The sequence below is a fragment of the Canis lupus genome, chromosome X (assembly GCF_048164855.1).
Source record: "Canis lupus baileyi chromosome X, mCanLup2.hap1, whole genome shotgun sequence".
Taxonomy (NCBI): Eukaryota; Metazoa; Chordata; class Mammalia; order Carnivora; family Canidae; genus Canis; species Canis lupus.
This window is the reverse complement of record NC_132876.1, coordinates 27,975,234-28,003,043: the sequence shown is the minus strand read 5'-3', so window position 1 is coordinate 28,003,043 and position 27,810 is coordinate 27,975,234. Positions and strand designations below refer to the sequence as shown.

General features: G+C 35.9%; 1 protein-coding gene across 3 annotated transcripts in view; it reads right to left on the bottom strand.

The window, feature by feature from the left end:
* Positions 1-27,810, bottom strand: part of TENM1 (teneurin transmembrane protein 1) — a 795,125-nt gene that overhangs the window by 289,609 nt on the left and 477,706 nt on the right. For all 3 annotated transcript variants that reach the window (XM_072816870.1, XM_072816872.1, XM_072816871.1), the window contains one exon: positions 21,374-21,612. In XM_072816870.1, coding sequence (XP_072672971.1) covers positions 21,374-21,612 — 239 coding nt within the window. The remainder of the gene's footprint in view (positions 1-21,373; positions 21,613-27,810) is intronic.

Here is a 27,810-nt window from a genome sequence, read left to right as displayed (position 1 = left end):
ATAACGGGCCCATCTGTGTATTCCTTATCAGACAGACACAATTATTTAGTGTTTTCATCTCAAGTCACAGCACCAATAAGTGCTCTCCATAACTCAAATTGTACTTACTTTTGTATTATTATTTGCTTTGTGGAGTCAGAGGGAATCAGCGGCATAATGATGGGATAAATTTTTTTCAAAAAACCCCATTTAATTAATAATGCAGCAAAAATAGCCACTTGGCCAGGAATCAGCACTTTTTCATTCTTCTTTAAAAATTTTTTTTCTTTCCATTTTACTTCATTTCCTGCTCAGCAAATTCTCCTTTTTGCTATGGTCCAAATTACTGCCTATTACTTTATTATTATTGATGGCTGGTTTGAGTGCTATTCGTAATAATATCCATATTCTTTTAAAAGATCCAGATAAAACTGGTGAATATACAGAATGAGACATAGACCTATATGAAAGCCCTCTCCTGTTACCCATTTGCCCTGGATGTATTTAAATTATAAAAATGGAAATATATTCATTGATTTATGTCATCAACTCGTGGTAGCTGGTGCTTTAAAACTCACTTTTCTGATTTAGCATCAAGTCATGATATCCACAGATACATGGTATCTGTTCTACAAACTTTTAGATGTTGAGATTTTTAAGACTTGAATTTCTATTACCTGATTATTCACAGTTAGCAATGAAGAGCAGGCCTTATATGAGGCTGAGGAATCAGGAGATATAAATGTTCTCATTTCTATTATCTTATTTAGATGGAAGACAGATGAGTGGTAGAAAACCATAGCTGCCTTACCCAATTTGATAAGATTGGGGAGAAAACAGAGAACAGAGTGGAGATTATAATGACCCAGTTTGTTCTGGGTTTCCTGAGGTGGCACCAGAACAGTGTGCTTCTGGAAAAGTCACCGATGTTTGGGCTTGATTCATTACCAGGATCTTTCAAGCCTTTCCCTTCCTTTCATGCAATAGTTATTTGTTACCAATTACTATGTATTACACACTGTTGTAGGTTCTAAGAATACAACAGTAACTGCTTGGTTGTAACAAGCCTTGCCCTCCTGGAGCTTATAGTTTATCTAAAGGGAGGCAGTTATCATGCGGTAGTTAAGGGCAAGGACTCAGAAGCCAAGGTGTCTTGTTTCAAATCCCAGCTCTGCTACAGTTAGCAGAGTGACCTTGGGCAAATTACTTAATCCCTGTGTCTCAGTATTCTCAGCATTACATTTGGACAATAGTAGTATCTTCCCCATAGGGTTCTTGTGAGGACCTTGTAGATCAGTACATGTAAGGTACATAGAAAAATGCCTGGCACATAATAAATGCTCAATAAATGTTATGACTAATGTTTTATTATTTAAAACATTATTATTTATTATTTATTATTATGTCTGGCTAAGTCTCCCCTCAAGCTAGCCTTTCCAAAACCATGCTGGAACTGGAGAAAGGCCAGGTCATTTGCCTATTGGACTTTCTACTTTCCTGCCCTAGAAAAGGTTTGCCTTCTTCTAGTGAGAGCAATGTAGAGGGACTGAGGTCTCTAAGAGAATTTTAGCAGCCATCTTCACACAGCTGCATAGCAGAATAAAATGAAAGCAAAAAACCTCATGTAATTTCCTAATTCTAGACCTTGGACTTAATTTAGAACAGACATTCATTTCTCTCCTTTCCCCACTAACATTCCCCAAAGCTGCTCATTTCCTTTTCTCCATCATCATGATCGCTGAGGTTTGGAAGATATATAGATTTTGGGTTCTCTTGGTAAAATGTTTCCAGAAACGAGAGCATTCTTAAGATCTGTAAAGTTGTCATCATTCTTTAAGTAGAGTGTACTTTCTACAAAGATTAGCAGAAAGTGGTTAGAGTCTCATTTTATGAAACAGACCTGAGAGTTTTCACAGGGTATGAAATGGGTCTCAAGGACATTTTCAGCTGAGTTACCTAGTGAAATATGCATTTCTGGTGATGGATCAACTCCGTAAATTGATCTGTGCAGGTAAGGAGATCTGTCTGGAACATCATAAAGTCATGGTATGTTAGAGCTCAAAAGGACCACAGACTACTATAGTTTGGAAGAGAGGGAAGTAGTAACTTTATAGTGGAGAAACCTAACACTACCTCAGCCAAGTGACGAAGGTTAACATCATCAGTGACAGCATGCACATGATAGCATGTATCCCTGATATGATGTGATGATAATGACAATTCTGTGGTCTTCCTCCATAACCCTAGTCTCAACATGAGAATATCTGCAGAACTCAAATTGAGGGCCAATCTGCAAAAAAGCTGACCAGTGCTACTCAAAACTGTTAAGGTCATCTAGAATAGGAAACTGTCACATATCAGAGGAGGCTAGGGAAACATAACACTGAATGTAATATCCTGCTCTGGATGAGATCCTGGAACAGAAAAAGGATACTGGGGAAGAACTGGTAAAATCCAGATTAAGTATCAATTTCAATTAATAGTAATTATCAATGTTGATTTCTTTGTAACAAATGTGCCATGGTGATGCAGGAAGTTAGTAATAGGAGAAACCAGATGAAGAGTACATGGGAATTCTCTGCACTATCTTTGCATCTTTTTTGTGAATCTAAAAGTGTTCTAAAATTAAAATCTTCTTTTCAAAAAGGAGAGACCACATATCAACCATTAGGTTCAGTCTCCTCATTTTACAGATGTGGAAACTGAATTTTAAAGGGAAGAAATGCTTGGGGCACCTGGGTGGCTCAGTGGTTGAGCATCTGCCTTTGGCTTGGGTTGAGATCCTAGGGTCCTGGGATCGAGTCCCCCATCAGGCTCCTTGCAGGGAGCCCGCTTCTCCTTCTGCCTATGTCTCTGCCTCTTTCTGTCTCTCATGAATAAATAAATAAAATCTTTAAAAAGAGAGAGAGAGAGAGAGAATGGAAGTGCTTGCCCAAGGAAATGCAGAGACTAGCTTCTCTCCTATTCAGGACCAGGAGAAGATGTGATCCATTTTTCCTATCCAACTACATTTAATACTGAAGTAATTTAGGTGGAATATTGGGCTAATGAGGTCAAAGTTATAGGTTAAATTTTTATGCCAACCAGGTGCTTTTGCATAGAGGAAAACTCTGCTCTTTGCCCACACACTGATTATTGAAACTAATTTTGCCTATCCATCTTAGGTAAGTGGATAGAAAAGAACTGGAACTCTGTAACAACCCTCCATCAATTCAAAATACATGATCAGTGGAATCATCCTTTTATATGGACGCTACTTTACTGGATTAGTGGATCACATGTAACTGAAGTCATATATATGCTATGTATTTTATATTGATTTTACAATCTCTTCTCGTTTTCATCCCAACCGTCTTAGCATTTGTGTTAAACCTGATCACTTGGTTGCCCAAAGCCTTCTTTTCTATCTTTGAAATAGATTCAAGTTTTGCTTTAAAGAAAACATAGACAGTGGGAAGCTTATTGCACTTCATATAACCCCTGAAAATAGGTCTAAAATTTTTCTTAATATTTCTTGAAATGTCTTGCCAGGATATCAGGAGATGTGAGAATATGGCAGTCTCTCAGTTTCAATTCTTTTCCCCATGGTTTAAAATTGTAATTTTGATTCTTTATTCATTGTTAAGATATGCAGTTTATGTTAAAATCTTTAACATATGAAAATTTTCATAAATCAATAAACATCAGGTGAACCCTCTAGGAGAAACATGGGCAAAAGACATCAATAGGTAATTCACAAAAGAAGAAATGCAAATTAGCACTGACATTTTAAAATGTTCAACCCTAGTGGTAATTTAAAAATGTAAGCTAAAACACTGAAATATAACCTTGCCAATCAAAATGGCTTTTTTTCTTTCCTTTTTTTTTTTAATAAATGATGACATCAGAAGTATTCAAGGGTTCAGGGAAATGAGCACTTTGCATACTGCTGCTAGGAGTATAAATTGTTGCAAAACGTTTGGACAAAGTGGTAATATATATCTAAAGTGTTGGAAATGTTTTTAAACATTTTGATCTAGCACTCCATGTTTAAAAATTTATACTAAGAAAAGGATCCAAAAAGATTTGAGAACAACCATGTTCAATATGATGTTGCATATACTACTAAGATATTGAAAAGTATTTAAATGTCCAGCAAGTAGGGGTCGATTAAATCAATAACTATAACCCATATAATAGATAATGTTACCTTTAGAATACTGTTGTAGAAAAATATTAAATAATAAATATATTCATAGGTTATACAACTGTATTTCTTATATGAGCTCTTTTTTAGATGCCATTTAGTGTAATAAGTGAGGGCATAGGCTCTTTTTGAAAAGTTAGATCTGAAGAGTGATGGCTCTCCCACTAACTTCCTGTGCAGTTTGGCGTAAGCTACTTGACCTCTCTGAGTGTCAGTTCTCTCATATGTTAATTAAAAATAACAATATTTAATTTGAAAAATATGACTATGCATAAAGGGACCTATGTGAGTTAAAGTACAAATCATGTCCATTTCTAGAAAGTATGTGCCCACTTATTTTTTAGTATTACTAATAGATTCACAGATTCTTTTGTTGTTGTTGTTCAATGTTTAATCCATTACCATCACTGTTCTTTTTGAAGCTCAAATTTGGCCAGTGGGAGCCCCTTCAAATTGGTTTCTGTGTCATTTTGACATGTCTTGCTTTTGAACACAATGTTTCAGACTTACCTTGCATTTCCTTTCACTGCCACAGACCTAGAAACAGCCATTTCTTCAAAAAGCTTTTAAGAGAAAATGTACTTAGAAACTCAAGTTTGGGCATTGCTCATTGCAATGGGGTGTCATTGTTTTTAAGTCCTTTAAGGGGACAAAGCAGAGATATATACACATAGAACAAAATTTTTAGATTTTATTACCTCATTTGTTAACATATATGCATACATATACATGTATTTATGTATATTCACACATACATGTAGATACACACATATCTATCTGTATGTTTTTTAAAGAATGAGTTCATATTTATGTCCCTAATATTAATCCAATATCGCATAGTTCTTTCCTTCCCCCATTCCATATTTTTATCTTGTTTTTCACACAGTGAACCCTGTTCTCAGTAACATCAATCTTTACTCATTTATCGTACAAGACACACAAAATAGTATTAGAATCAATATACCAAGACCACTACCAGAACTAAACCTACTAAGTAAAATTAAAAGTTTGTTTTTGTCATTAGACTATGTCCTTCTTGGAGTGTACAGTTATGTATTCAACAGGATGAATCTTCCTAATATATAAAGAACTCTTAAAATTTGAGACAAAGAAGACCAAAAAATAAAAAACCCTAACAGAAAAATAGACAAAAGACGTGAACTGTATACAGTTCACAAAAAGATCTTTAAACATGTGAAAGGATGTTCAGCTTCATTCATAATACAAAATTAAACTACAATGAGATATGCTTTCTAACCTATCTCACTGACAAATATTCAAAAGCTTGCCACACACTCCGGTGGTAGGTCCGGTGGTAGGTCCACAGGGACACTGGCACTTCTGCCTATTGCTGGTTGGTATTCTGAATAGTATACAACTCCTGTGAAGGAGATTCATGCAGAGGAACTACTTACCTTATTTTGTTTTAATATTTTATTTTATTTTTAAGTAGGCTCCATGCCTAACATGGGGCTTGAACTTATGACCCTGAGATCAAGAGTCGTACGCTCTACTCACTTGAGCTAGCCAGGCATGCCAATTTTATTTTTTAAGCTGCTTACTATTTTTTAAACTTTCCTCTGTTTCAATGGTTAATTCCTCTTACCTATTTTGCATGTTTGCCCCGACTTCTTTCTTTAAAATTTTTTTGAGCATAGCAGATACACTGTTACATTAGTTTCAGGTGTTCACCATAGTGATTTGACCTCTTTCTATGTTGTTAAGCCATGCTTACTGCAAGTATAGGTCCCATCTGTCACCATACAATGAGATTACAATATCACAGACTGTATTCTGTATCTTGATTTAAGGTGGCTTGTGGTCTGCCTATTGATTTTTAACCACACTTTATTTTTCTGTTATTTTTCTGTTTTCTACACCATTAATTTGTGCTTTATCTTTATTACTTCCTTTCTTGTGCTTTCTTTAGTTTATTTTATTGCTTTTTAAAGCTCTATTTCCATTTTTACTGATACAAATTTTCCTCATAAATGGTTTAATTGTATCACATACATCTTGACACATGGCGTGTTTATCATTTCTAAGAAATTTTGTAATTTTAGGTTTTATTTCTCCTTTTACACAAGAGGTTTTTTTTATTTTAAAATTTTCCAGATGAATGAGTTTTTCTTTTTTAAAAAATTTTCTTATTAAAATCTAGTTTCACTTCACTGTGATCTGGGAGTATCTGTATTATTTCTACTTTATGAAACTCACTGAGGTTCCTATTGTGACCTAATATAAGATCAAATTTTGTGAATGTTTTGTGAGCACTTATGAAGTAAGTTATATTCTCTATCAGGATGTTAAGTTCAATACATAGCCATAAGATCTTATTGATTTTGCTTTTTTATTTACTAAGTTTCTGTCCATGTGACCTAAGACTGGTAGGTTAAAATTTCTTATTACTAGTTTTTTGTTTATTCCTCCTTGCATCTTTTGCAGTTTCTGCTTTATAAAGGCAGCTGTTGGGTTATTGTGCACAGATAGTCATGGGATTTCATAGAGTAGGCTCTTTGTTGTGATTTATGGTTTTTGGCTTGAGTTTTACTTTGCCTGAAATGAAGATTATAAGACTTGTTTTCTTACTGTTTCCATTTACCTGGTAAATTCTTTAATTTTTAGCCATTTCTGACTCCTTTTATTTCAGATGTGTCTCTTGTAAACAGCATAGAATTAGGTTTTACTTTGTGGCCTATTTTGAAAATCTCTTCCTTGTAGTAGGTGAGTTAAACCCATTTACGTTTATTGATATGACAAAACTGTACCATATTATTTATGTTATACAGTATTATGTTAAATCTACTGTATTTCTTCATGTAGCTTGTTTTCTTGGTTTCTAAATGTTTCTTTTGGTACTTAGGGAGGTTTTTATTTTTGTTCTATTTATTACCTTTATGCTGTTACCTTTTATAATGCCCACATTCCCCTTCTGCTTGCTTGATCTTCTACTATTTGGTTTGACAGCTTGAAATTGTATTTTGATCCTCTATGTGTCAATCAATGAGCTTATTTTACTCTTCCCTTTTCTCCTTTCAGTTTTATCTGAATTATTATTACTTTATTAAAATATGTAACATCTACATACTATTTTTCCATACTGTTTTTCCATCTTTGTCCCCATATTTGTTATAATCATCTTAAATCCACAATGAAATAGATCTAATTTTCACCATCTGTCCTTTTGCCAAAGATCCCTTCATCATCTCTTAGTTGGATAAAGTTTATTCTCTAAATCATAAGTCAACAAACTTTAACCCTTAGCCTAATCTGGTGTGTTGCTCATTTTTGTATGGCCCATGAGCTAAAAATTACTTTTACATTTTTAATAGTTGAAAAAAATAGGAAGAATACCAATATTTCAGGATATGTGAATATTTTATCAAATACAAATTTCAGGTGTCCATAAAATTTTATTGGAACACTGTCACTCATTCATTTACATATTGTCTATGGCTACTTTTGGTTTTAAGTTGAATACTTGTGACAGACACCATGGGGCCTGCAAAACTTGACGTATTTACTGTCTGATCCTTCACAGAAAAAGTTTGCTGACTCCAAATCTAGTATGGTTTGCGAGCACAGCATTCACGAAATTCTGGCATGCTTAAAACTGTTCTTCTATACCCGTAATAATTGAAAGATGGCTTGTTTGAATAAAACCCGTGGCTCATATTCCCTTTTTGGAGTTTATCTGAAAATGTTGCTCTGTACTTACTTTGCTTTGTCTGTTGTCAAGATGTCTGATGCCAAACCTGACTTTTCTTTCATTCCTCTGTAAATGACTTATCCTGCTCTAAGGCCCAGGAGATTATTATTTTTTTCTTTATCATTAAAGGCTACTATTTTTACTAAGCTATGACTTGGAGTTGGCTGTTTAGAATCAGATTTCCAGGGTCCTTTCGGTTTTTCTATTAAATGCTCGCAGTCAGGTCTTTTATTTCCCAAAAGTTTCCTTTGATTATAGTTTTAAATATTAGTTCTCTGTCATTGTTTAGTTTTGCTTCATTGGGAATGACAATTATATGTAGTCTGGATTGCTTTGCCTATCTTCTATAGCAATCACTTTCTCTGATCTCTTTTACCTCATCATTTCTATGCTGCTGTCTTCACTATTCTAGTGCCTTCCATCATTGCATCTCATTTATTTTCAAATCTTTTCTCTCCTGGTCACCATTCTATATAGTTTTCTTTTTCAAGATGATTTTTGTCTTTTTCTGAAATTTATTTTCCGAGTTAAGTCAACTCTGATTTTGCATCTTCCTTTTGCGCATTTCTGTTCTGGGTTTTAAAATTTATCGTTTGAGTGAGGTTTTTTTTTTTCATATCTTCAAATATTTGTTTAAGGATACTGAAGATTGATGCATTTGGTTGCAGTTTTTCTTCTGCTTTGGGGTGGTTATTTGGAGAGGTTCCTCATCAGCTGACAGGATTCTTATTTTTTCTTCTTATAGAAAACTTTGTGTGTATGTTGTTTGCCTTTTTATGTTCATTCTGAAATATTTTCCTAGGTCAGCAAGAACAGTTGTATGCAGCTAGAGGAGTCAGGAGTTTGGGTGACTTAGCAGGTTACTACGTTTCTTGGTTCTTATTAAAGTGCAGTTTTAAAAATCAACAGTGCCTTTTGGATAGGGGCTTTGGTATACCCCTGAATTTTGTGGTTCACTTTTATTTCTTCAGGATCCTGAAACTCTACCTTTTGCTTCCTCCTTTCCCTTCACCATCAAGCCTTAGAGGGACATTCTTCCCAAGTCAGTTCCTCTAAGCCTTCAGCAGTTGTACTTGCCAACTTACCAACCCTAGGTTTGTTTTTTTTGTTGTTGTTGTTTTTTTTTTGTTTTGTTTTGTTTTTACCAACCCTAGTTCTGTATGCTTTAAGGCACATTCCACATTTCAATTTTCAGTAGCCAGTGTTTTCAAATGCCAGGTCTGAGATCTGTTCTTAGTAGCTGTCTACCAAAGGTGGGACTTCTTGTTAATGGGAGTTTTATTTTATTGATTCTGCCACTGCTAGGCGTCAGCTCTCATATCTTTTCTATTTAGTCTTTGCCTGACTCTGGGCTCTGATAGGGGCTACAGAGCTAGCTCTGCTTCATTCATGTGTTTATTTCTCTACTTATGTGTAATCTGAAGTGTGTAGAACTTGCAATCTCCTACACACACTATTGAACTGGCTCATATGTGGCTTTATTTGCTCTATTTGTTGATTTGCATTTCTTTTTGGAGGACGAAGTGGATAGATTTAGCTTTAAGGGACCAATATTATTCTACAGAAACTCAGAACTCACTATGAATAATCTATTCTTATATTTATACTATATATATATATATATATATATACACACACACACATACACTTGAACATTGTGTACCCAGTACTGATAGAACATTCTTTTGAAATGAATACCTAATAGTGCAGATGCGTTATAATTTTACCTGCCCAGTGTTCTTTATGTTCAATTCTATGTACATATGAGATAGTTGGCCATGCTCAGGGCTATCATGTGTAGCTGTGAAGAGGGCAGTTGTACCAATAGGGTGATTGTGTTGTGTCTTCAGGTGTGTTTTCTGGCCCTACATAATTCTTCCTCCTGAACTTCTAATGATAATAAATTCATAATGAGTATCTCATTTCTTTAAGTCAAAGTAGTGATAGCAATATGTTTCAACTTCTTTTTTTTAATTTTTTAAATTTATTTATGATAGTCACACACACACACAGAAAGAGAGAGAGAGAGAGAGGCAAAGACACAGGCAGAGGGAGAAGCAGGCTCCATGCACCGGGAGCCCGACGTGGGATTCGATCCCAGGTCTCCAGGATCGCGCCCTGGGCCAAAGGCAGGCGCCAAACCACTGCACCACCCAGGGATCCCGTTTCAACTTCTGAGTAAACTGTGACTACAGAATCTAGACTCAGCAGGAAAGGATGTCTGTTGCATTTGATTACTTATATCTTCTATGGGCTTCAGACAGGGAAGTGATGACATTAATGTCAGGGATTTGCCATTCTTGGCTTCCAACTCTGTCTTCTCTGTTAAAATGCAAATAAATCTTAGGGAGATATAATACATTTTCTTTATCACAGCCATTTTTACTTCAGTGTGAATTATCTTATTATATGGGCTACAAGCTTAAATACAAAAGAATAAAGAGGGCAGGATGAGTACTCTGATGTACTGGAGAGTGATCCAGTACATCATGGTCCTTTTAGGAGGAGTCCCTATTTGGCTCTAGTCAATGGATGTCATCTTATTTTTGCCACACAAAAGACTAGAATAGTGCCTGACATAGAGCTACTCAATAAATGTGTGGGCAAATTGGTGAACGCAGGCTTCAGTATGCCAGATCTTTTTATTTTTCAAGAGAGATTAGAAATGTTATGTAAGCCAAAGATTTTATGTAAAATCTCTAGACAAATTTTTAAATTAGTTGATAATATTTAACAAATTTTGTTAAAATTTGTTAAAATTAATTTGTTAAATTAACGTGTCCAAGAAAAACCTGTCTAGCTCATCAGATTCATTTCTGGTTCAGGTTTTATTAGGGAGTACAAGGCAAAACTAGGTTCCTGATTTGGAGGACGGAACACAACAGGAGATTGAAAATGGAGGCTTTCATAATGAAACAGAACAGAACTGAATGATGGAAGCAGTGACTGAGCTCATGACCTTGGCCTCATTAGCTAGAATGCTTCTGAGACAGTCATAGAGAAATCTAAATATTTTTGTTTCTTTTCTGCCTACTGAAGTCACAAAAGACACATAAACTATAATTTCTTATAAAAATAGGACTATATTCACCAGTCGGCTGTGTATACTAATAATTAAGTCTGTTTTGTTTGGGCCAAAAGACATACCCATTACTCTTTTTATAATTTTTTGGGAGAAGTATATTTATGTATTTAAACTTGATTGCCCACTGAATCTCTTATTTTTAAAATTTAGCTTCCTTGCCCCTCCTCTTAATGAGTTCTTATCTCTACATTTTATAAAAACTTCACTAATTTAAAAGATTAGATTAGTGCCTATCAGCAAGGAGAATAATGCCGGCTAATCCAGGGGCAGGATTTGGTCAGGGAAATTTAACTAAAAATATACAGCAGTCAGGAACAGAAACCAAAGATACTAATGGTTTGTTTGGGCTTTATTCAATCTTGAGCAGGCTGTGTTTTAGGCATGACAGAGAAAGGTTCTATTTGTACCAGCTGGCTTTCAAATACTCCCACAGCATTCTATGTTGGTAAATCTTAACTAGTGCCATCTCTGCAATAACCTCTATGATAATCCTTGAGCATGTGCTATTATAGCCTGGAGTCACACTGAGCATGTGCAGTGCTTTACCACATTTTTTTCACTGGCATAAAAATTTTCACTTTTGAAAAGACCAAATAGTTTACCCAGATTCTAAATCCATCTGACCCTTCAACTGCTTATGGACTGATTGAAGTGAGATTTGTCACCAAGGTCAAAGATAGTAAGAACTTCATGGCTCTTTGCTAGGTGGTGGGGAAACCACTGAATGATTTGATAACTTCAGAGGATTTGGATTCATTTGGATTTTGTGTCTGGAGTAGCACATGATCTTTAACAAAACCACTCCATTTCAAAAAATTTCCACTTTCTTTCATAGCACAGTATGCTTGTTCCTAATTTCTTGACAGTTGATAATCTATGTCTTGCACTGTACAACTGGTATTAGCTTGGTTGCTTGTTATGAGTAAAATTCAAAATCTTATATTTACCATCTTCAGTTTAATATTATTTTCATTTAACTCCATAATTTTATTGGTTAATTCTACAAAGTATCTGGAGATATGGTATACATGAAGGATATTATGTGGTATCATTGTGTGCCATATTTAATATTTATGTCTAGTTACAAGAAAATTCAAGGTCAAAGGGAATCTAGATGCTTCCTTCAGTGAATAAAGGGCAAAACTGAACTAAAGTTGAAATAAGGTTGTCTATGACATAAACAATGGGGCTGGGTGATTGGGTGAAATCTTTGAATATCAAAAAGCAAAATCTGCCCCTTCTGTACTAGGTGGTAGAATAGCATAGATTGCTTACTGTCAAAATCACATTTGCATTCAGTTTTGGCCACAGCCACAACTAATTTAGCTAAGAGTTCAGCAACCTCTTCTCATGTCCTTGGAACATTATGATAGCCTTTGGTTTCCTATTTATTTATTTATTTATTTATTTATTTATTTATTTATTTATGATTTTTATTTATTTGAGACAGAGAGAGAGAGAGACAGACAGAGACAGAGACACAGGCTGAGGGAGAAGCAGGATCCACGCTGGGAGCACAACGTGGGACTCGACCCCAGGTCTCCAGGATCACACCCTGGGCTGAAGGTGGCACTAAACAGCTGAGCTGCCGGGGCTGCCCAGTTTCCTAATAATTTAAATAGGAGACCAAACTTGTTTAATATAAAAGAAATGGAATCAAGAGTTGCTTTTTTGTTTTTTACAAAGCACATGTCCTATGTCTTTTCTTCCATTTAAGGATTTCTTATTATCAATTCAACCTGATAGACATTTGTGAGGCCCTTCCTTAGCAACTCTCATGGTAAGCAGTTACTCTAGAAGTTAACTATAATGTGTTATATAAGGCCTACATTTCACTAGATTGGCAATGCTATGATGAGGTTTTGATCAGCAGAAAATTACAGTGGGTCATCTTGGACCCTCTTAATTTGTTCACTGTTGTTCCATAAAGATCAATAGAAAGCCCAAGGAAGGAGCTCTTGAGGAATCATACTGTGATCTAGAATTCCGTATGAGTCTTGTCTATCCTGGGGGATCCAATATAATGCAGTGCTCTTATTTAAACATTATCCAGGGAAGCCTGGGTGGCTCAGCGGGGAAGCCTGGGTGGCTCAGCAGTTGAGCACCTGCCTTTGGCCCAGGGCATGATCCTGGAGTCCCAGGATCAAGTCCCACATCGGGCTCCCTGCATGGAGCCTGCTTCTCCCTCTGCCTCTGTCTCTGCCTCTCTCTCTCTCTCTCTCTCTCTCGAATAAATAAATAAAATCTTTTAAAAAAATTAACATTATTCATATTTTGGTGGACATATGAGTCTACCCAGGGACCTTGTGAGATTATACTTAGCCCAGAATCTAGCCTTCCCTGAGAAAATTTCATCTGGAAGAAGTTCTTCACATATGTTTCTTAACTTGGTCTAAAATATATAGGGGAATCATATTTTGTGTTCTAAAATATATAGGGGATCCACATTTTCGTGAGTCTGAAATCTAAAATTTGGATGCACTACCCTCTGGTCATCTCATTTTAGCTATTAAGCCTACTCACAGCCATAACTACCTTACAATATCCTCAAGATGTCTAGACATTGGGACCCATCTCTTCCTCAGCATGCCATTAGGTTCCATCTCCTATTTTCCTTCCTTACTGAGTTTGATCCTTTGGCTGATGACTTCAAAAACTTTATCACCAGCAACTATAATTTCCTTATCCCTTTATCCTCTTGCTGCACTTCACCTGCCAGCCTTTTCCTTAGTGGAAACAATAAACAGTCCTTATTTCACTTAATTGTTTTTCATGAATCATTAGCTCTTTGGTCTTCCTATCTCAACCTTTTACATATATTTTAGTGTCAGAACCTCTTTATGTTCTTAAAAATTACTCAGGACACCAAAGAGACTTGTTGATGTAGGTTATATCTAATCAATACTTACTATATTAGAAACTGATAACTTTTTACAGGTATTTATGTATTAATTTATTGAATAATAACAATAAACCTTTACATTTTAATATAAATAATGTTATGATAAATAAGTATATTTTATAAAACCAAAAAAATGACTGAAACAAATAATGTCTTTGTGCTATTATGAACACAGTTTTACTCTGTGAACCCTCAACCTGGTCTTGGGGTCCCTAGTGGTCCCCAGACCACACACTGAGGACTTCTGTTCTGTTACCACCATTTAAGTTTTTCTCCAACCCCTTTAGTTGGTCCTTCCTAGTCTGCTTACCAGATCCTTTGTGGTTGGCCTTCTAGAATATCAGCATTCCCCTGAGTTCTAGCCTTCACACTTTTCTCCTTGTTCTACTCCCATGATTTTGGTGTTCTCACGGGTAAACACCTCTAAACGTTCAGTACCAGGTATTTCATAATGTATGAGGTTATCTTAACCTGAATGTCTATTTTCATCCTTAAAACCTCTTTCTTCTAATGTTCTATCATGGCTAACAGCATTACCACCTACCAAGTCTGTAAGCCAAACAACTCTTCTCTCTCCTGTCTCATCTAAACAGTCACTAAGTCAAGTGTGTTTTACCCTCTAAATACTTCTTGACTCCATATTCTCCTTATCCATTCCTGGAAGTTTATGCTCTCACTCTCACTCACCTGGATTACTATGATAGTCTCCTAATTTATCTTCATCCCTTCAATTCTTTGATTTCACAACCCTCACCATCCTGCCTGCCAAGCTAACTTCCATTCTGCCACCAGGCGTTTTTCTAAACATTAAATCTGAGCAAATAATTTTCCTGCTTTAATGAAAAACCATAAAAACATCCCATTTGCTCTCAGAATAAATTACAAGCTCCTTTACATGGCTTAAAATGCCTTTCGTGATCTGCTCCTGCGTACTCTTGTCATTCCCTGCCACCTTCCCATATCCTCCATTTGTCCTTCCCTAGGTTTTCCAATATACTTGTATTTAATAAAACATATTGTGCTTTTTCACCTGTCTGTAACAGGAATATTGCTAAGCCCCAAATGAATGCATCTCCACCCTGTAAGATGCCACCTCTTAGTTTTGACTGTGATGAATAAAATATTCTGTTGCTCAGACTGGCCTTCCACACTCTGGCTGTTCTATATGAGAATTCAGCCACATTTCTGAAGTTTAAAATGGGTTAACCCACCATCTGTTTCAAAGCCATTGCTCTAATTTAGTATATTCTTATTCACTTCAGAGTAAGTATAGCTTAACGACTTATGCAATGTGGGTCTAAAAATATTCCCATAACATATAATATATATGTATTATATATATATATATATATATATATATATATATAATTTGGATGAGGAGAAAGTAAGTTAAACAAGAGTGAAATTTCCTTTATGCAACAAAGTTCACATTATTTACTTTGAAATCAGATGTTTCTTGAGAGAGATTTTTTTTCAGAATTTGCAAGACTGATTCTTGGTATTCTAAAATCTCTTAAGCATGTAAAACTCCAAAATTATTAAAATGCTGTCCAGTCCTCTTTTATTATGCCTTCTGGTGGATCTTTATTTCACAATGCCTCATTTTAATTTCTCTGCCTAGGCTAAGAAAGTGCTGTAGAGGAGGTACTTAGTAGGATGACTGCCTCTACTTGAGACAACAAAATAATCTCTGTGGGTTTTTTTAAGATTTTATTTTTAGGTAATCTCCATACCTAACATGGGGCTCAAACCTACAACCCCAAGATCAAGAGTCTCTTCCTCCACCAACTGAGCCAGCCAAGCGCTCCCCCTTTTTTAACAAAATAATCTCTTGATGCAAGCCATATGGTTAGTACTCACTACTCATTCACCCAAGAAATGATCTCTCTTACTCTATGTTTTAAATCCACAGCATGTTAGAGTTCTAAGACAAAAATACGTACAATATTTGCCTTTCATGAAAATGCCTTCATTTTGAGCAATAGATGCTAACTGTTGTTCTGCAGATTAGTTGTATGTGACAGAGGTTCTTCCTGTCATTATGGTATGTTTGATTTGGATTGAATTTATACTTTTATTTATGACAGGTAAAAGTGCCATTTAACATAGTGAGGATAAAACTTATGGAACATATTACACCAAAAGGTGATGTCAGGTGAAAATATAAATTTTTTTTGAAGAAGAGTTCTGATAAATGCATGGATGGCAGATTTATAATTAGACTGAAGTTATACCACCATTTCCCACATCCCTTCTTAGAGAGGTTGCTAGAAAGCTAGTAGATTCATGGGTAGGAGGCAAAGTTAATGCTAATGCAGAAACTGCCATCATTATCATGAATGGGTCCACGAGAGTGAACTGGAAGTAGTAATAAGTACTAAACGGGACACCAAAAGGATTGATAATGGTCTATAAGGATAAAGTAAAATGCTTTTTAGCATTTTATGCTGAGTCATTTCTTGAATGTTATAAGCTATAATATATTTTAATGAAAATGTGTTTCAACCCAGATATGGCCTCCAGATAGAAATACAAAACCATTTGAAGGGTCAAAACACCAAGGAAAAGGGAAATTGCTAAAATAAAGGCAAAGTTACAGATATTTTAGGCCAGGCAGAAGGAAACAACAAACCTATTAGATGATTCTTATGAAACAAACATTCCAGTTCCGAAAAAACTGTTTTAGATGTCTTTGGGAAGAGAAGTAAAAGTGGTTTATGTGAGGATAAATTATATGCTCATTATTTTTATCTTGGCTCAAATTAATAATCCTAATAATAATCCTATTCCACTGATAACAATCATTAATCTTGATTTAGATCTGCTAAGCAATGTCCTAGGAATTTTACATGCTTCATTTTGTTTAATTAAAAAGAAAATCCATGGGCAAGGTATTGTCAACATTCCCATTTTATAGACGAGGTGACTGAGGCACAGAGGCATTAATGAAGTGGCTAGAAAGTGAAAGAGATGGCTTTTGCTAGGTGTATTTACCTATATTTAGTAAACTGTGTGAAGGGGCATTATGTATCAAGATTTAATGGGGGGAAAACCTTCCATATCTATTCTTTACATTAAAAGAAAATCTAATTCCTGAATTTTCTGAAATCAAAATTTGCCATATTCTGCTTTATTTCTTCACTGTATTCACTGTATTGTGAGATATTTACAGTCTCTTTGTGAAGAAAGCAACAAAGGCCACTCCTCTCATTCTATCACTTTCAGCTCCACTGTAACAGCCCCAGAAAGCAGGACAATTTGGATGCCTATAAAGGAGGCACAAGAAAGCACTTAATCAATGTCACTCAATTTTGGTTCAGAGAGCAAAGTAAAGTAGGCCCTTTGCCCTCTTGAATAGTTTCACCCCTAAACTTTTGATCAGAGAACTGGGCTCAATATTCTCTCTCCCCTAATTCTGTATTAATATCCATTCTGGTCAACTTTCCACATGTGGGCTATATAGTCTGTCATGGCAAGGAGAATTATGGACTTAAAGTATTTCATCTATAGAGTTTGGACACTCCCTACATACCCTGAGGGTGGTGCGAATCACTTCTAATTTCCTGGCAAAGGAAAGGGAACATCCATGTCATTAAGTGATGGTATTGGTTTTGAGAGCCGGAAATCCCTACTCTCCTCCACCTCATTCAGTGCAGCAGCCCATTTGACCCCAGGCACAATGTATTCCTGGGAGTGTCTACTGCCTCTTATAGAAAGTGCTGACTGTGGAGAAACTTGATCAAAACATCCAAGATTACCAGAGAAGCTGTGTTTGTGCCCTTCACCACCACTGATGAAGTACCTTAACCTCGCCTTCTCTTGATGCCTAACATCTGGTCGTCTGTCTTCCTGACTACTACCTCATATGGCTTATTTGTAAATGCAAGCAAATGTGCTTCTGACTGGCAATGATACATCACTGATGCCAAAACATCAGAGAAGATGAAGCAGAGGACATATTTTTTGATTCACAGGGAAAATATTACAGATTTATGGGGAAGTGATAACAATAGCCATTCCATGATATCTTCATATAATCAGTATCTTTCCATGCCTCCCTTTACCATATTGGTATGACCTCAAAACTTACTTAAAGGAATTACTCTCTTGCTGACCCAAAAGACACAGTGAGTAGGTATGGAGATGGGGCTGGTTGCCTGACTTTTCATGTGCTGAATTTCCACAGTTTTCCAATGACCACTTACAAAGCCATAATGCACAGAACGTCTACTGATGTCCCATTGATATCGATGTGATTTCCCCCAGTGGATTGAGGGCAGCACAGCATATAGCCATTAGTATCTAAAGGTTATGTATAATGGATAATAGAGGAAAATGAAAGAGCAGAAAGGAATTTGCAAGGAAACAGAAGCAATAAATAGTTTCAGTGTAAGATTTTACTTGGGTTATACAGCAACTGCAAAGGGGGATTGAAAAAAAAAACAATGACTCTTACAGACTCAGAGTGGAAAGTAAAATAGTTTCATATTTTGAAATGTAATACTTTTTTTATTTTAACCACAGAAAGCCACTTAAAAATAATCTTGTATGTTAGTTACAGTTCTTATGTGACATCTTTCACCTGCATACCTACTGATGAATTCGTACTCTGCCCTCCTTAGGTGGTTAACAATATGTCACCGACAGGGTAAATCGAGGAAGCAATTTTAACGGACTTATCCAAAGTCACAGAATATCAAGTTCATGACAGAACTTGGAAAAAAGTTACGGTGTTTGCCATTAACATCTCATTTAGAACCCATTCAACCTACTGATATATAGCATTTAGCCTGATATTTCTACATCTACACAAATCTCACAGTAAATGATTTCAATGGATATCTCTCACCAAACAATAAAGCTTATTTGCACATACCTTACAGTGGATGACCTGGTAAATGTAATTCACTTTGTAATTTAATAAGGAAAAAATTGGTTGATTTATTTAGTAGACCAAGAAGTCAGAGAGCTGTGGAGTTTCCTGCAGGGCTAGAGTGCCGGGCAGCAAGATCTAGGGCCGAAGAGCATGTGTTCTGGAGTCAGTCTACTCTGGCTTAAAGCTCAGAATCCCTACTTCTCAGTGATATGAGCTCTTAATTTCAGTATGACCTCATAGGAACTATCTTTGCCGTGCCTCAGTTTACTCATTTCTATACTATATATAATACTGATACCTGCCCATAAGAATTGTTGTCAGAATTAAATGAGCTAATACAAGCAAAATGCTTAGCATTAGTCAGATTTTTTATAAAAAGATTTTATTTATTTATTTGAAAGAGAGAAAGAGAGAGTGAGTGAGAGAGCAAAAAGCAGGGGGAATGGCAGAGGCAGAGGAGAAGCAGACTCCCTGCTGAGCAGGGAGCCCTATGTGAGGTCCACCCCAGGACCCTGGGATCATGATCTGAGCAGAAAGCAGATGCTTAATCAACTGAGCCACATAGGTGGCCCAGCCATTAGTCGTTTTTGTCGACAAGTTTTCCTGATAGGATTGCTATGTGCCAGGCACTGAACTTGGCACTTGGATACAGCTGTGAACAAAATGGTTAATTCTGAGAACCACTGAGTTTTAATAGTGAATAATAGTTATAAAGAGACTGAAGATAACAATAACAGGAATAATATTTAACATTTATAGTATACTTACTATGTTTTGGGTACTATTCCAAGTTCTTTAGTTATATTAACTCATTTAATTCTCATAACAACTCTATGTTATAGTCCCATTTAACATATGAGGAAATGGAGGCCTTAAAAGGTTAAATAATTTCCCACAGGTACCATGCCTAATAAGGGGCAGAGGTCTAAAAATCTATGTTCATAACAACCACATCATATTGCCTTACTCTCCTGTATAAATCATATGCCAATGTTCACCCTACAAAAAAGGCCAAACTTATAAATGACTGAAATGTTCTATTTTTACTTATAAAATGAATATATAAACTAATTAAACAAGGCTTAGAGTACATAATAGAATTTTTGATACCAGAGTGGCCATTATAATAAACTTAAATGGGAACATAGACCTAAACATCATATAAACCTATTAATAAAGAGCTTGCCATTATGTAGCTTTGTTTATACCGGGGCTTAAGTCTTTTATTTAAAACATTATCTATCTCTATATATGGTAAAAGTTAGCAGAAGAATTACTCCTTGTTTTGAATGATTCCATAGTAAAACTGTGTTTGTATTGCAGTACTTTCTCAGGCCCTACCTTTGTTCCTTCAGCATTATTTATCATTAGAGGCTCTTACAAACCAAATAAACATACATGTTGTGTTATCCTAAAATGTCTGAGATGAAAGACATATTTTCGATATTATAGGTAATGTTATCCACATTTAATAGAAGCATTGTTCAAATGTATTCAGATTGTACAATAAAAATATAAAGGAGATAATCATGAACACCAATATAGGCTATGATCCTATACTGTTGACATTATCAGTGACTTCCCTACAAAATAAATCTATTAACTTAGCATCCCCTATTCTACGACTCCCATAAAACTGGTTATGGAAACTTTCTTGTTGTTCATAATTTGAATAAATCAGAATATACTAAACTTCCCTTATTATTTATAATTATAAGAACATTTAAATCGGTTTTAATCTACTTCTCAGAATCATATTCATTGTATCTTCATGGGTGATTCTGCTTCAATTAGGAAACAGGGTTAAATCTGAAAAGAAGTTACAAGTGCCATATCTGGATAGAATTTTTTTTCTACCATGATATTCTATTCATTCTAGAATAGTGCTTCTACAAAGTACATGTTTCTTAAGTTAATTTACATTTTAGACTGCAGAACCACTCGAGCAAGGAAATTAATGTTCAGTCAAAATAAAATGCCATCCAGAAAAATCAATACAATTTGCTATCAAGTGAGGGTGACTTTAATCAGAGTGACTCCAGAACAATATTTTTCTTTAATGTGTGTAAAGAGTGCTTCACAACTGTTTTCTCCTTTACCTCCCCAAACATAGTATCCATACAATTCCATAGCCATTTACCTTGTAAATATATATATATATAAATCCCAGTATAAAACTGAATTCTTGGGGAGAAATTATACACTGGATTTTCTGATAGCTTCCAAATAACTACTACTACTTTAATGAAATTGCTACCTGAAAATCTGGTAGTAGTATTATTGTTTAACTATAATTTAAGAAGCTATTGTAGATTGGTACTTATGACTTCTAATGAGAAAACCATAACAACCTTTTAATTGAAGGGAAAATGGTTAACTACAGTAATTGCAATCAATAAGACTGCGTTAGTAGTAAAAATATTTCTTCTCAAAGAGCATTCCTTACTCTCTTTAGCAGTATTTAAGGTTACGAAGTGAAAAAAAAACTTCATTACGAATTTATAATACTAAGCCTCGGTTCAAATTTTAGGTCCCAGAGTTAAGACAGAACCGCCACCCCCCAACCCCCCCACCCCCGCCAGAAGCAAAACAAGGCTTTGATTAAGAAGAAAACAGGCATGGAATAAAGGCCTTACCGATCACATAGGCTAGTAACAAGGCCAAAGTCACGGTGATCGCAGTGGCACTCAAGGCTGTGCACTTCCAGTTGCAGCACCTGTAAGGTTTGTTAAAGGTAAAGGCAGGTCTGGAAAAGGTGCTCCGAGGAAGCGGCCGTGGAGGCGGCGAGTACACGGTGTTGGATGTCAGAGGGTAGTTCTGGCTGGCCGCACTGAAGATAGCCGAGGAACCAGATCCATGTTTAAACAGGAAATGCCTGCGAAAAGGACACCAAGGTTCGAGCTATAAAAACCAAAGCCAGTTGGTACAGAAAACACAAATCTCACTTATTTCCAACAGCCTCACTTTGATGAAGCTCAGGAAAACTGGCAGAGTCTCAGCAAAATTTTCCTATACCTAGGTTCAACTCCAAATTATCTTTGATGGCTTCCTTTTGTTTTCTCACTCAGGCCTCCAGGAGGCAGAAAGAGGTCTTATGTTCCCTAGCTTGCTGGCTAGTGAGTTGTGCACACTCTTGTGTGGTGACATTCCACCTTTGATGTCATTCCCTACATGCTCCTTTTTCGTTAAATATGACACTCGAGCATTGATTCAAAAACAGAAACAAGAGAAGTTATCATCAAGCATTTTTAAAATCTGAATGGCCTAGAAACCACTGTTTTTATTTAGAGATTCGCTTTCACAGACATATTTTCAAGCAATATTCTATTATAAAAGTTGTCAAACATACAGTCAAGTTGAAATAATTTTATATAAACTCACATATATTTACCAACTAGACACTACAGTTAACACACCACCACTATACTAAGTTCATCACATATTTCTCCATCTTTCCATTCCTGTCTTGGTCCATCATTCCATCTTAGTTTTCAAGCATTTCAAAGTAAATTGCATATATCACTATACTTCCCTTCATACATACAGTTCAACTTGCATGTTCCCTAGAGTTCAATACTTTTTTACAGATTTTAAATGTAAAATTTATACATGATGAGTTGAACTCTCTTAGATTCCACATATAAGTGGTATCATACTGTATTTGTCTTTCTCTGTCTGGCTTATCTCCCTTAGCATAATGCCCTCAAGATCCATCCAAGAACTCATAAAAACAGAGAACAGAATGGCGCTAACCAGGGCCTGAGAGGCCAGAGAATAGGAGAAATGTTTAAGGGTATAAACTTGCAACTAGTAGATAAGTAAGTTCTGAAGATCTAATGTGCAGTATAGTCATTATAGACAACGGTATTGTATTATAATCTTCAAGCTTGCTAATAGAGATCTTATTCCCACCACAAAAAAGAAATGATAATTATGTGACATCGTAAAGGTGTTAACTAATGCTACAATGGCAATCATATTGTCATATATAAATGTATCAAATCAACATTGTACACCTTAAATTTATGCAATGTTATATGTAAGTATATTTCAATAAAAAATTATACATGATGAAATGCACAAATTTGAATATACATTTACTGAGATTTGACAAATGCAATCATCTGTGCAACATAAACCCTTATCAAGATATAGAACATTCCCATAACCCCAGGAAGGTTCCTCCTCCTGCCTAAGTAAATCCCTACCCCACTTGCCCCAGGTTACCAGGATTTAGCATTTTTTTCTACCATGAATTAGTTTTGCCTGTTCTAGAATTTCATGCTGTTGTCATGTTTGAATCACTATAGTAGGATGATTATTGATTGCTCATGACTATTGTAATATGGATATTTCCTAAACAGTACTGATTTATAAACATGGAGGGACCCGCCAAAACCAAATACATTAAAGTATGTTTTTGTGCATATGCTTTACACTCCTGAGTGCTATGTGCCATGCATTGTGTTGAAAAAATAATCTTAGCTAGTTTTTACTCATATGAAATGGCTGTATTATTATTCTCATTGTGCATTTAAGGAAACAGAGACCTAAAGACATTTAAAAAACTTGTTTACATTCTCCTAGTACGTGAATGACAGAGCGAGAATAGGAACCCGGGTCCCTCTGGGTCCAAAATCCTTAATCTTAGCCTCTCTACTGTGCCGCCTGTAGCAGTAAAATGAACTGCTAAGCAAGACACATTCTGGTGCTACATTTTAATGTAAGACAACACAAAACCCCTTCACTAAATAGAGAGCCAACGTCACCTTGTCACATACGACCAAATGTATAAATCATTAAGACTTTTTAAGGCTGATTTCCAACTTCCACATTTAAAGAACAAAAGCATATGTGTTTAAAGGAAAAACCAACTGTCTAACCTGCCAGTTAATGAAAAATCTCCACATTAGAGGATTTTGCTTTATTATAATGAAGGTAAAGGTTATTTAAAGGACAGGGTTGCTGAGAGTAGTACACATTCACAAGCCTTTCCAGAGGGCGATTTGGCATTAGTATCAGAAGACTTCAAATATGCATATCCTTTGCCGAATAATTATGCCTACAGTATTTATCCTTAGGAAATGATGTGTCTGACAATATATATAACAAGTAGTTCATTGCAGTGTTACGTTTAATAGCACAAAATAAACACCCAAGTGCTCAATATTAGGTACGTGGTTAACTAAATTATTTTATGAATGCATAGTAGAATACTATACAACCATTACAAATTGTACCGTAAAATACTATCTATTCACCAGGAAGTGTTTAAAGATATCACCAAGTGAAGAAAGGTAGGCTTCAGAATAGTATGGGCAATAGATTTTTAAAGATTTTTTAAAGATTTTATTTAGTTATTTATTTGAGAGAGAGAGTGTGTGTACAGAAGGAAAGGGAGAAGCCAACTCCCTGTTGAGCAGGGGCCCTATCCCAGGACCCTGAGATCATGACTGACCTGAGCCAATGGCAGACACTTAACTGACTGAACCATGCAAGTGCACCAGGATACAATTTTTAAAATAAAAAAAATTATATATGGTCATGGAAAAATAGTAACCTGCGTTATCTTTGATATAGTAGGGGTATTTTTTTTTTTCTTGAAATTTTCTGCCTTGAGCTTCTATTGCTTTTGTAACAAGTATAAAAAAGATGGGAGGTGGGACAATTGAAAAAATGCACTGCTTAACATCAACTGCATGCACAGTGGTTCTATTTAGGTGAACATGATCTACTGAATACCTAAAAGGCCAGGCACCAAGGTACTTTATGTGCAGCAGTTATTATTCCAATCTTATAGATGATAACACAGAGACCAAAAGAGGTTTTTAGTTAGGAATAAAGTGGGAATCAGAGTGGTTATCATGATAATGGTAATAAGAGGTTAACATTCATTAAGTGCTTACTTGTGTCGGGCATAGTCCTAAATAATGAATAACTATTATACCATTTAACCTTCACGACAAATAAGTATCTGAAATAAATATCTCCCCTGAAATAAGTATGTCCATTTACAGATCAGAAAGCCAACGCACAGAGAGGTTAAGTTGTTCGTGGTTGCACAGCTAGTACTTGGGAAAGGTGAGTTTCAGACATAAGTAGGCTGGGTCTGGAGCCCCTGCTCATAACCTCTACACTACAGGGCACTGCACTAGGGTGATGCAGGTAGTGGACGCATGAAGATAGGAATGCAGACCTGGTTAGGGCACAGAAGAAGCATGTGGGTAATACTGAACCGAGCCACTTTTACCGTTTCCCTTGGGAACAGTGACCAACACGAAAATGATGGCTATAGAATCACAGAGTTGGAAGGGATCTCCATAATTATCTAACAGCACAACACTCTGATTTTGCAGTTAGGGAAACTGAGGCCCAGAAAATGAAATGGACTACCTGAAAGTAACAGAAGTACTTAATGACATAAATGAACTTGGAATCAGGAACTTCCAAATAGTGTCTTTCCACTGCCCTAGTCAACCTGCCAGTCAGTCGTCACCGAACTACTACCTGGTTCTAATCTCCTGGGTTAACTGGTCCAGGCTAAACAAACGCAATCCATTCAAGCAGTCCTACATAATACCATGTCTATTCTTCTGTTATGGCACATGTTCTTATAGTAAGAACCATCTTACTGTTTGAAAGACCATCTTAACTATTTTGGATGAATGGGGAAGCATTACAGTGAAGCTACCCTTTTGTTATTAAGAAGGTAAAGGAGGGGGATCCCTGGGCGGCTCAGCGGTTTGGCACCTGCCTTAGGCCCAGGGCGTGATCCTGGAGTCCCAGTCGGGCTCCCTGCATGGAGCCTGCTTCTCCCTCTGCCTGTGTCTCTGCCTCTGTGTGTGTGTGTGTGTGTGTCTTTCATGAATAAATAAATAAAATCTTTTAAAAAAAGAAGGTAAAGGAGTTATTGCTACTTCTAAAGGCACCTAACGTATCCCCAGAATGAAGAAACAGCATATAGTAGAAATAAGAATAAATACACTGAAAAAAGGACTCACAGTGTTATGCTCCTTCCATTAAATTGTACTTGCTCTTTAGTCCCTGAAACAGTCTTTTCCATTCACAAGGAGGTAAATTTCTTCTTTACAGTCTGGTTAGCTCTCACAGCCTACATTTTCCCCTTTGGATATCTAACTTACTAGCGAGCAAGACATGTAGCACTTTATAGACAGCAGAGTGGCATAGTCTTTTCATCTCCTCACCACTACCTAGTGGTTACTCTGGAGGTGACAAAATGTCACTTATGTATATCCAGTCCTGCAGCGACACCCTGATATGTTCCTGTGGGATAAAAGGGAAACCCAGCAGTATGGAACGCTTTTTTTCCCCAGCGATTGGAGATAAAATCTTCGATCCTTTCATATTTATGAAGGAGAACAATTGGATTTTCGAGACAATGTAAGTGGCTCCATATGTTGGATATTGATTTGGTTTGGTATATCATTAAGGGCGAGAAGAAAGACAAAGAAAGACAGAGAATTGTTGGCTATTATGATGGCAATTACAAGCAATAATCAATATCCCTGAGCACTGTAATTTCATTGTGATATACACCAAAGGATTTCCAAATGCAGTTTCATAAGTAAAATATTACAGCATAATGAATAAATTCAGCAGTCGCAGCAGAGCAACATTTAAACTAATTCATATTTGAGTGGAATCCAAATCACAGTCCTCAGTGAGGGGAGATAATAAAATGAGTTCATATACTAGGTTCCTGTTTTCTTATTAACAAGCTGAGATTAAGATTCTATGCTCAAGTGATCTATACTTTGATGTGCATCATGAAAAACAGCACTGCAAATGCTATGTATTGTCAAAGGCTTTGCAGGCCATTGTTGGAAAGTGAAACTACTGCCTAAATGTGTTTTCATAGTCCCTGAAAAAAGTAGGAGCATAAAGACAAATGCGCAGTGCTAGACTTCAGCTATGTGCTCATAAAATCAGATCATCTGTCTAAGCACATTGCTTTTCCCTGGGGACCTGAGGATATACTAAAATGTTGCTATCAATTTCATACAATTGGGTTTTTTGCACAGAGAAAATGATAAAAATGCAGTTCAAGAGTTTATGTGTAAGTAGTACTCTCCTTTGCATCTGTTTTAATATTCAAGTTCAAATTTAAAAAGGAAAAGCAAGATATTGCCAAAAGGAAATGGGCATATAAGGAAATTGAAAAAAAAAATATCTTGAAGACTGATGAGACCCAGTGGTGGTAAGTGGGAATATCATAAATGCTCCTGTAAGGATTTTTAAATCATCTATAAAAAAAGGGAAAATGTACTCTCTCTTTTCAAACCCCTCTTGCTACATAATTCTGAGGGTATCTGTTAGCACTAAATAATGTGATTTAATGTAGCACTTAAAATTCTATAGGAAATAGACAGAAATCTACAGCTTTCTAACAACAGATGCATAAATAACCAATGAATTTTTTTCTTTTACATCTTGTAAACATGCTTATGAGACGAATATCTAAACCTGTATTCCCTTAGCTATAAGCATTTGACTCATTTTTATACCCAGAAGAAGGCATTCAACTTATTTCCAGTTCACAGCTGAGGGTGATTTAAAAAAAATAAAATAAAACTGAAGACTGCAATGAGAAAGCCTTGAGTCAAAATTATTATGACCAAGTCACATTCAGATAGAAAGGTGGCATTTAGGCATTTATTCCTTTTCAAAAATTATTAAATGCGTTTTTAATAGTTTGATTAAAAAACCAACAAAATATAAAATCCACCATCTTATTTATTTTTATTTTTCGTTTTTAGTGGGCCCCACACCCACCACGGGGCTTGAACTCATGACCTTGAGATCAAGAGTTGCATGCTCTACCGACTGAACCAACCTGGTGCACCACTCCTAGCTATTTTTAAGGATACAATTCAGTAGTGTTTATTCACATTGTTCTGAAACAGATCTCCAGAAATTTTTTCATCTTGCAATTATGAAACTCTATACCCATTAAACAATCTCTTTCCCCCCCTTCCCTCAGCCCCTGGGAAACACCACATTACTTTCTCTTTCTATGAATTGGACTAGTTTATATACCTCATATATGTGGAAT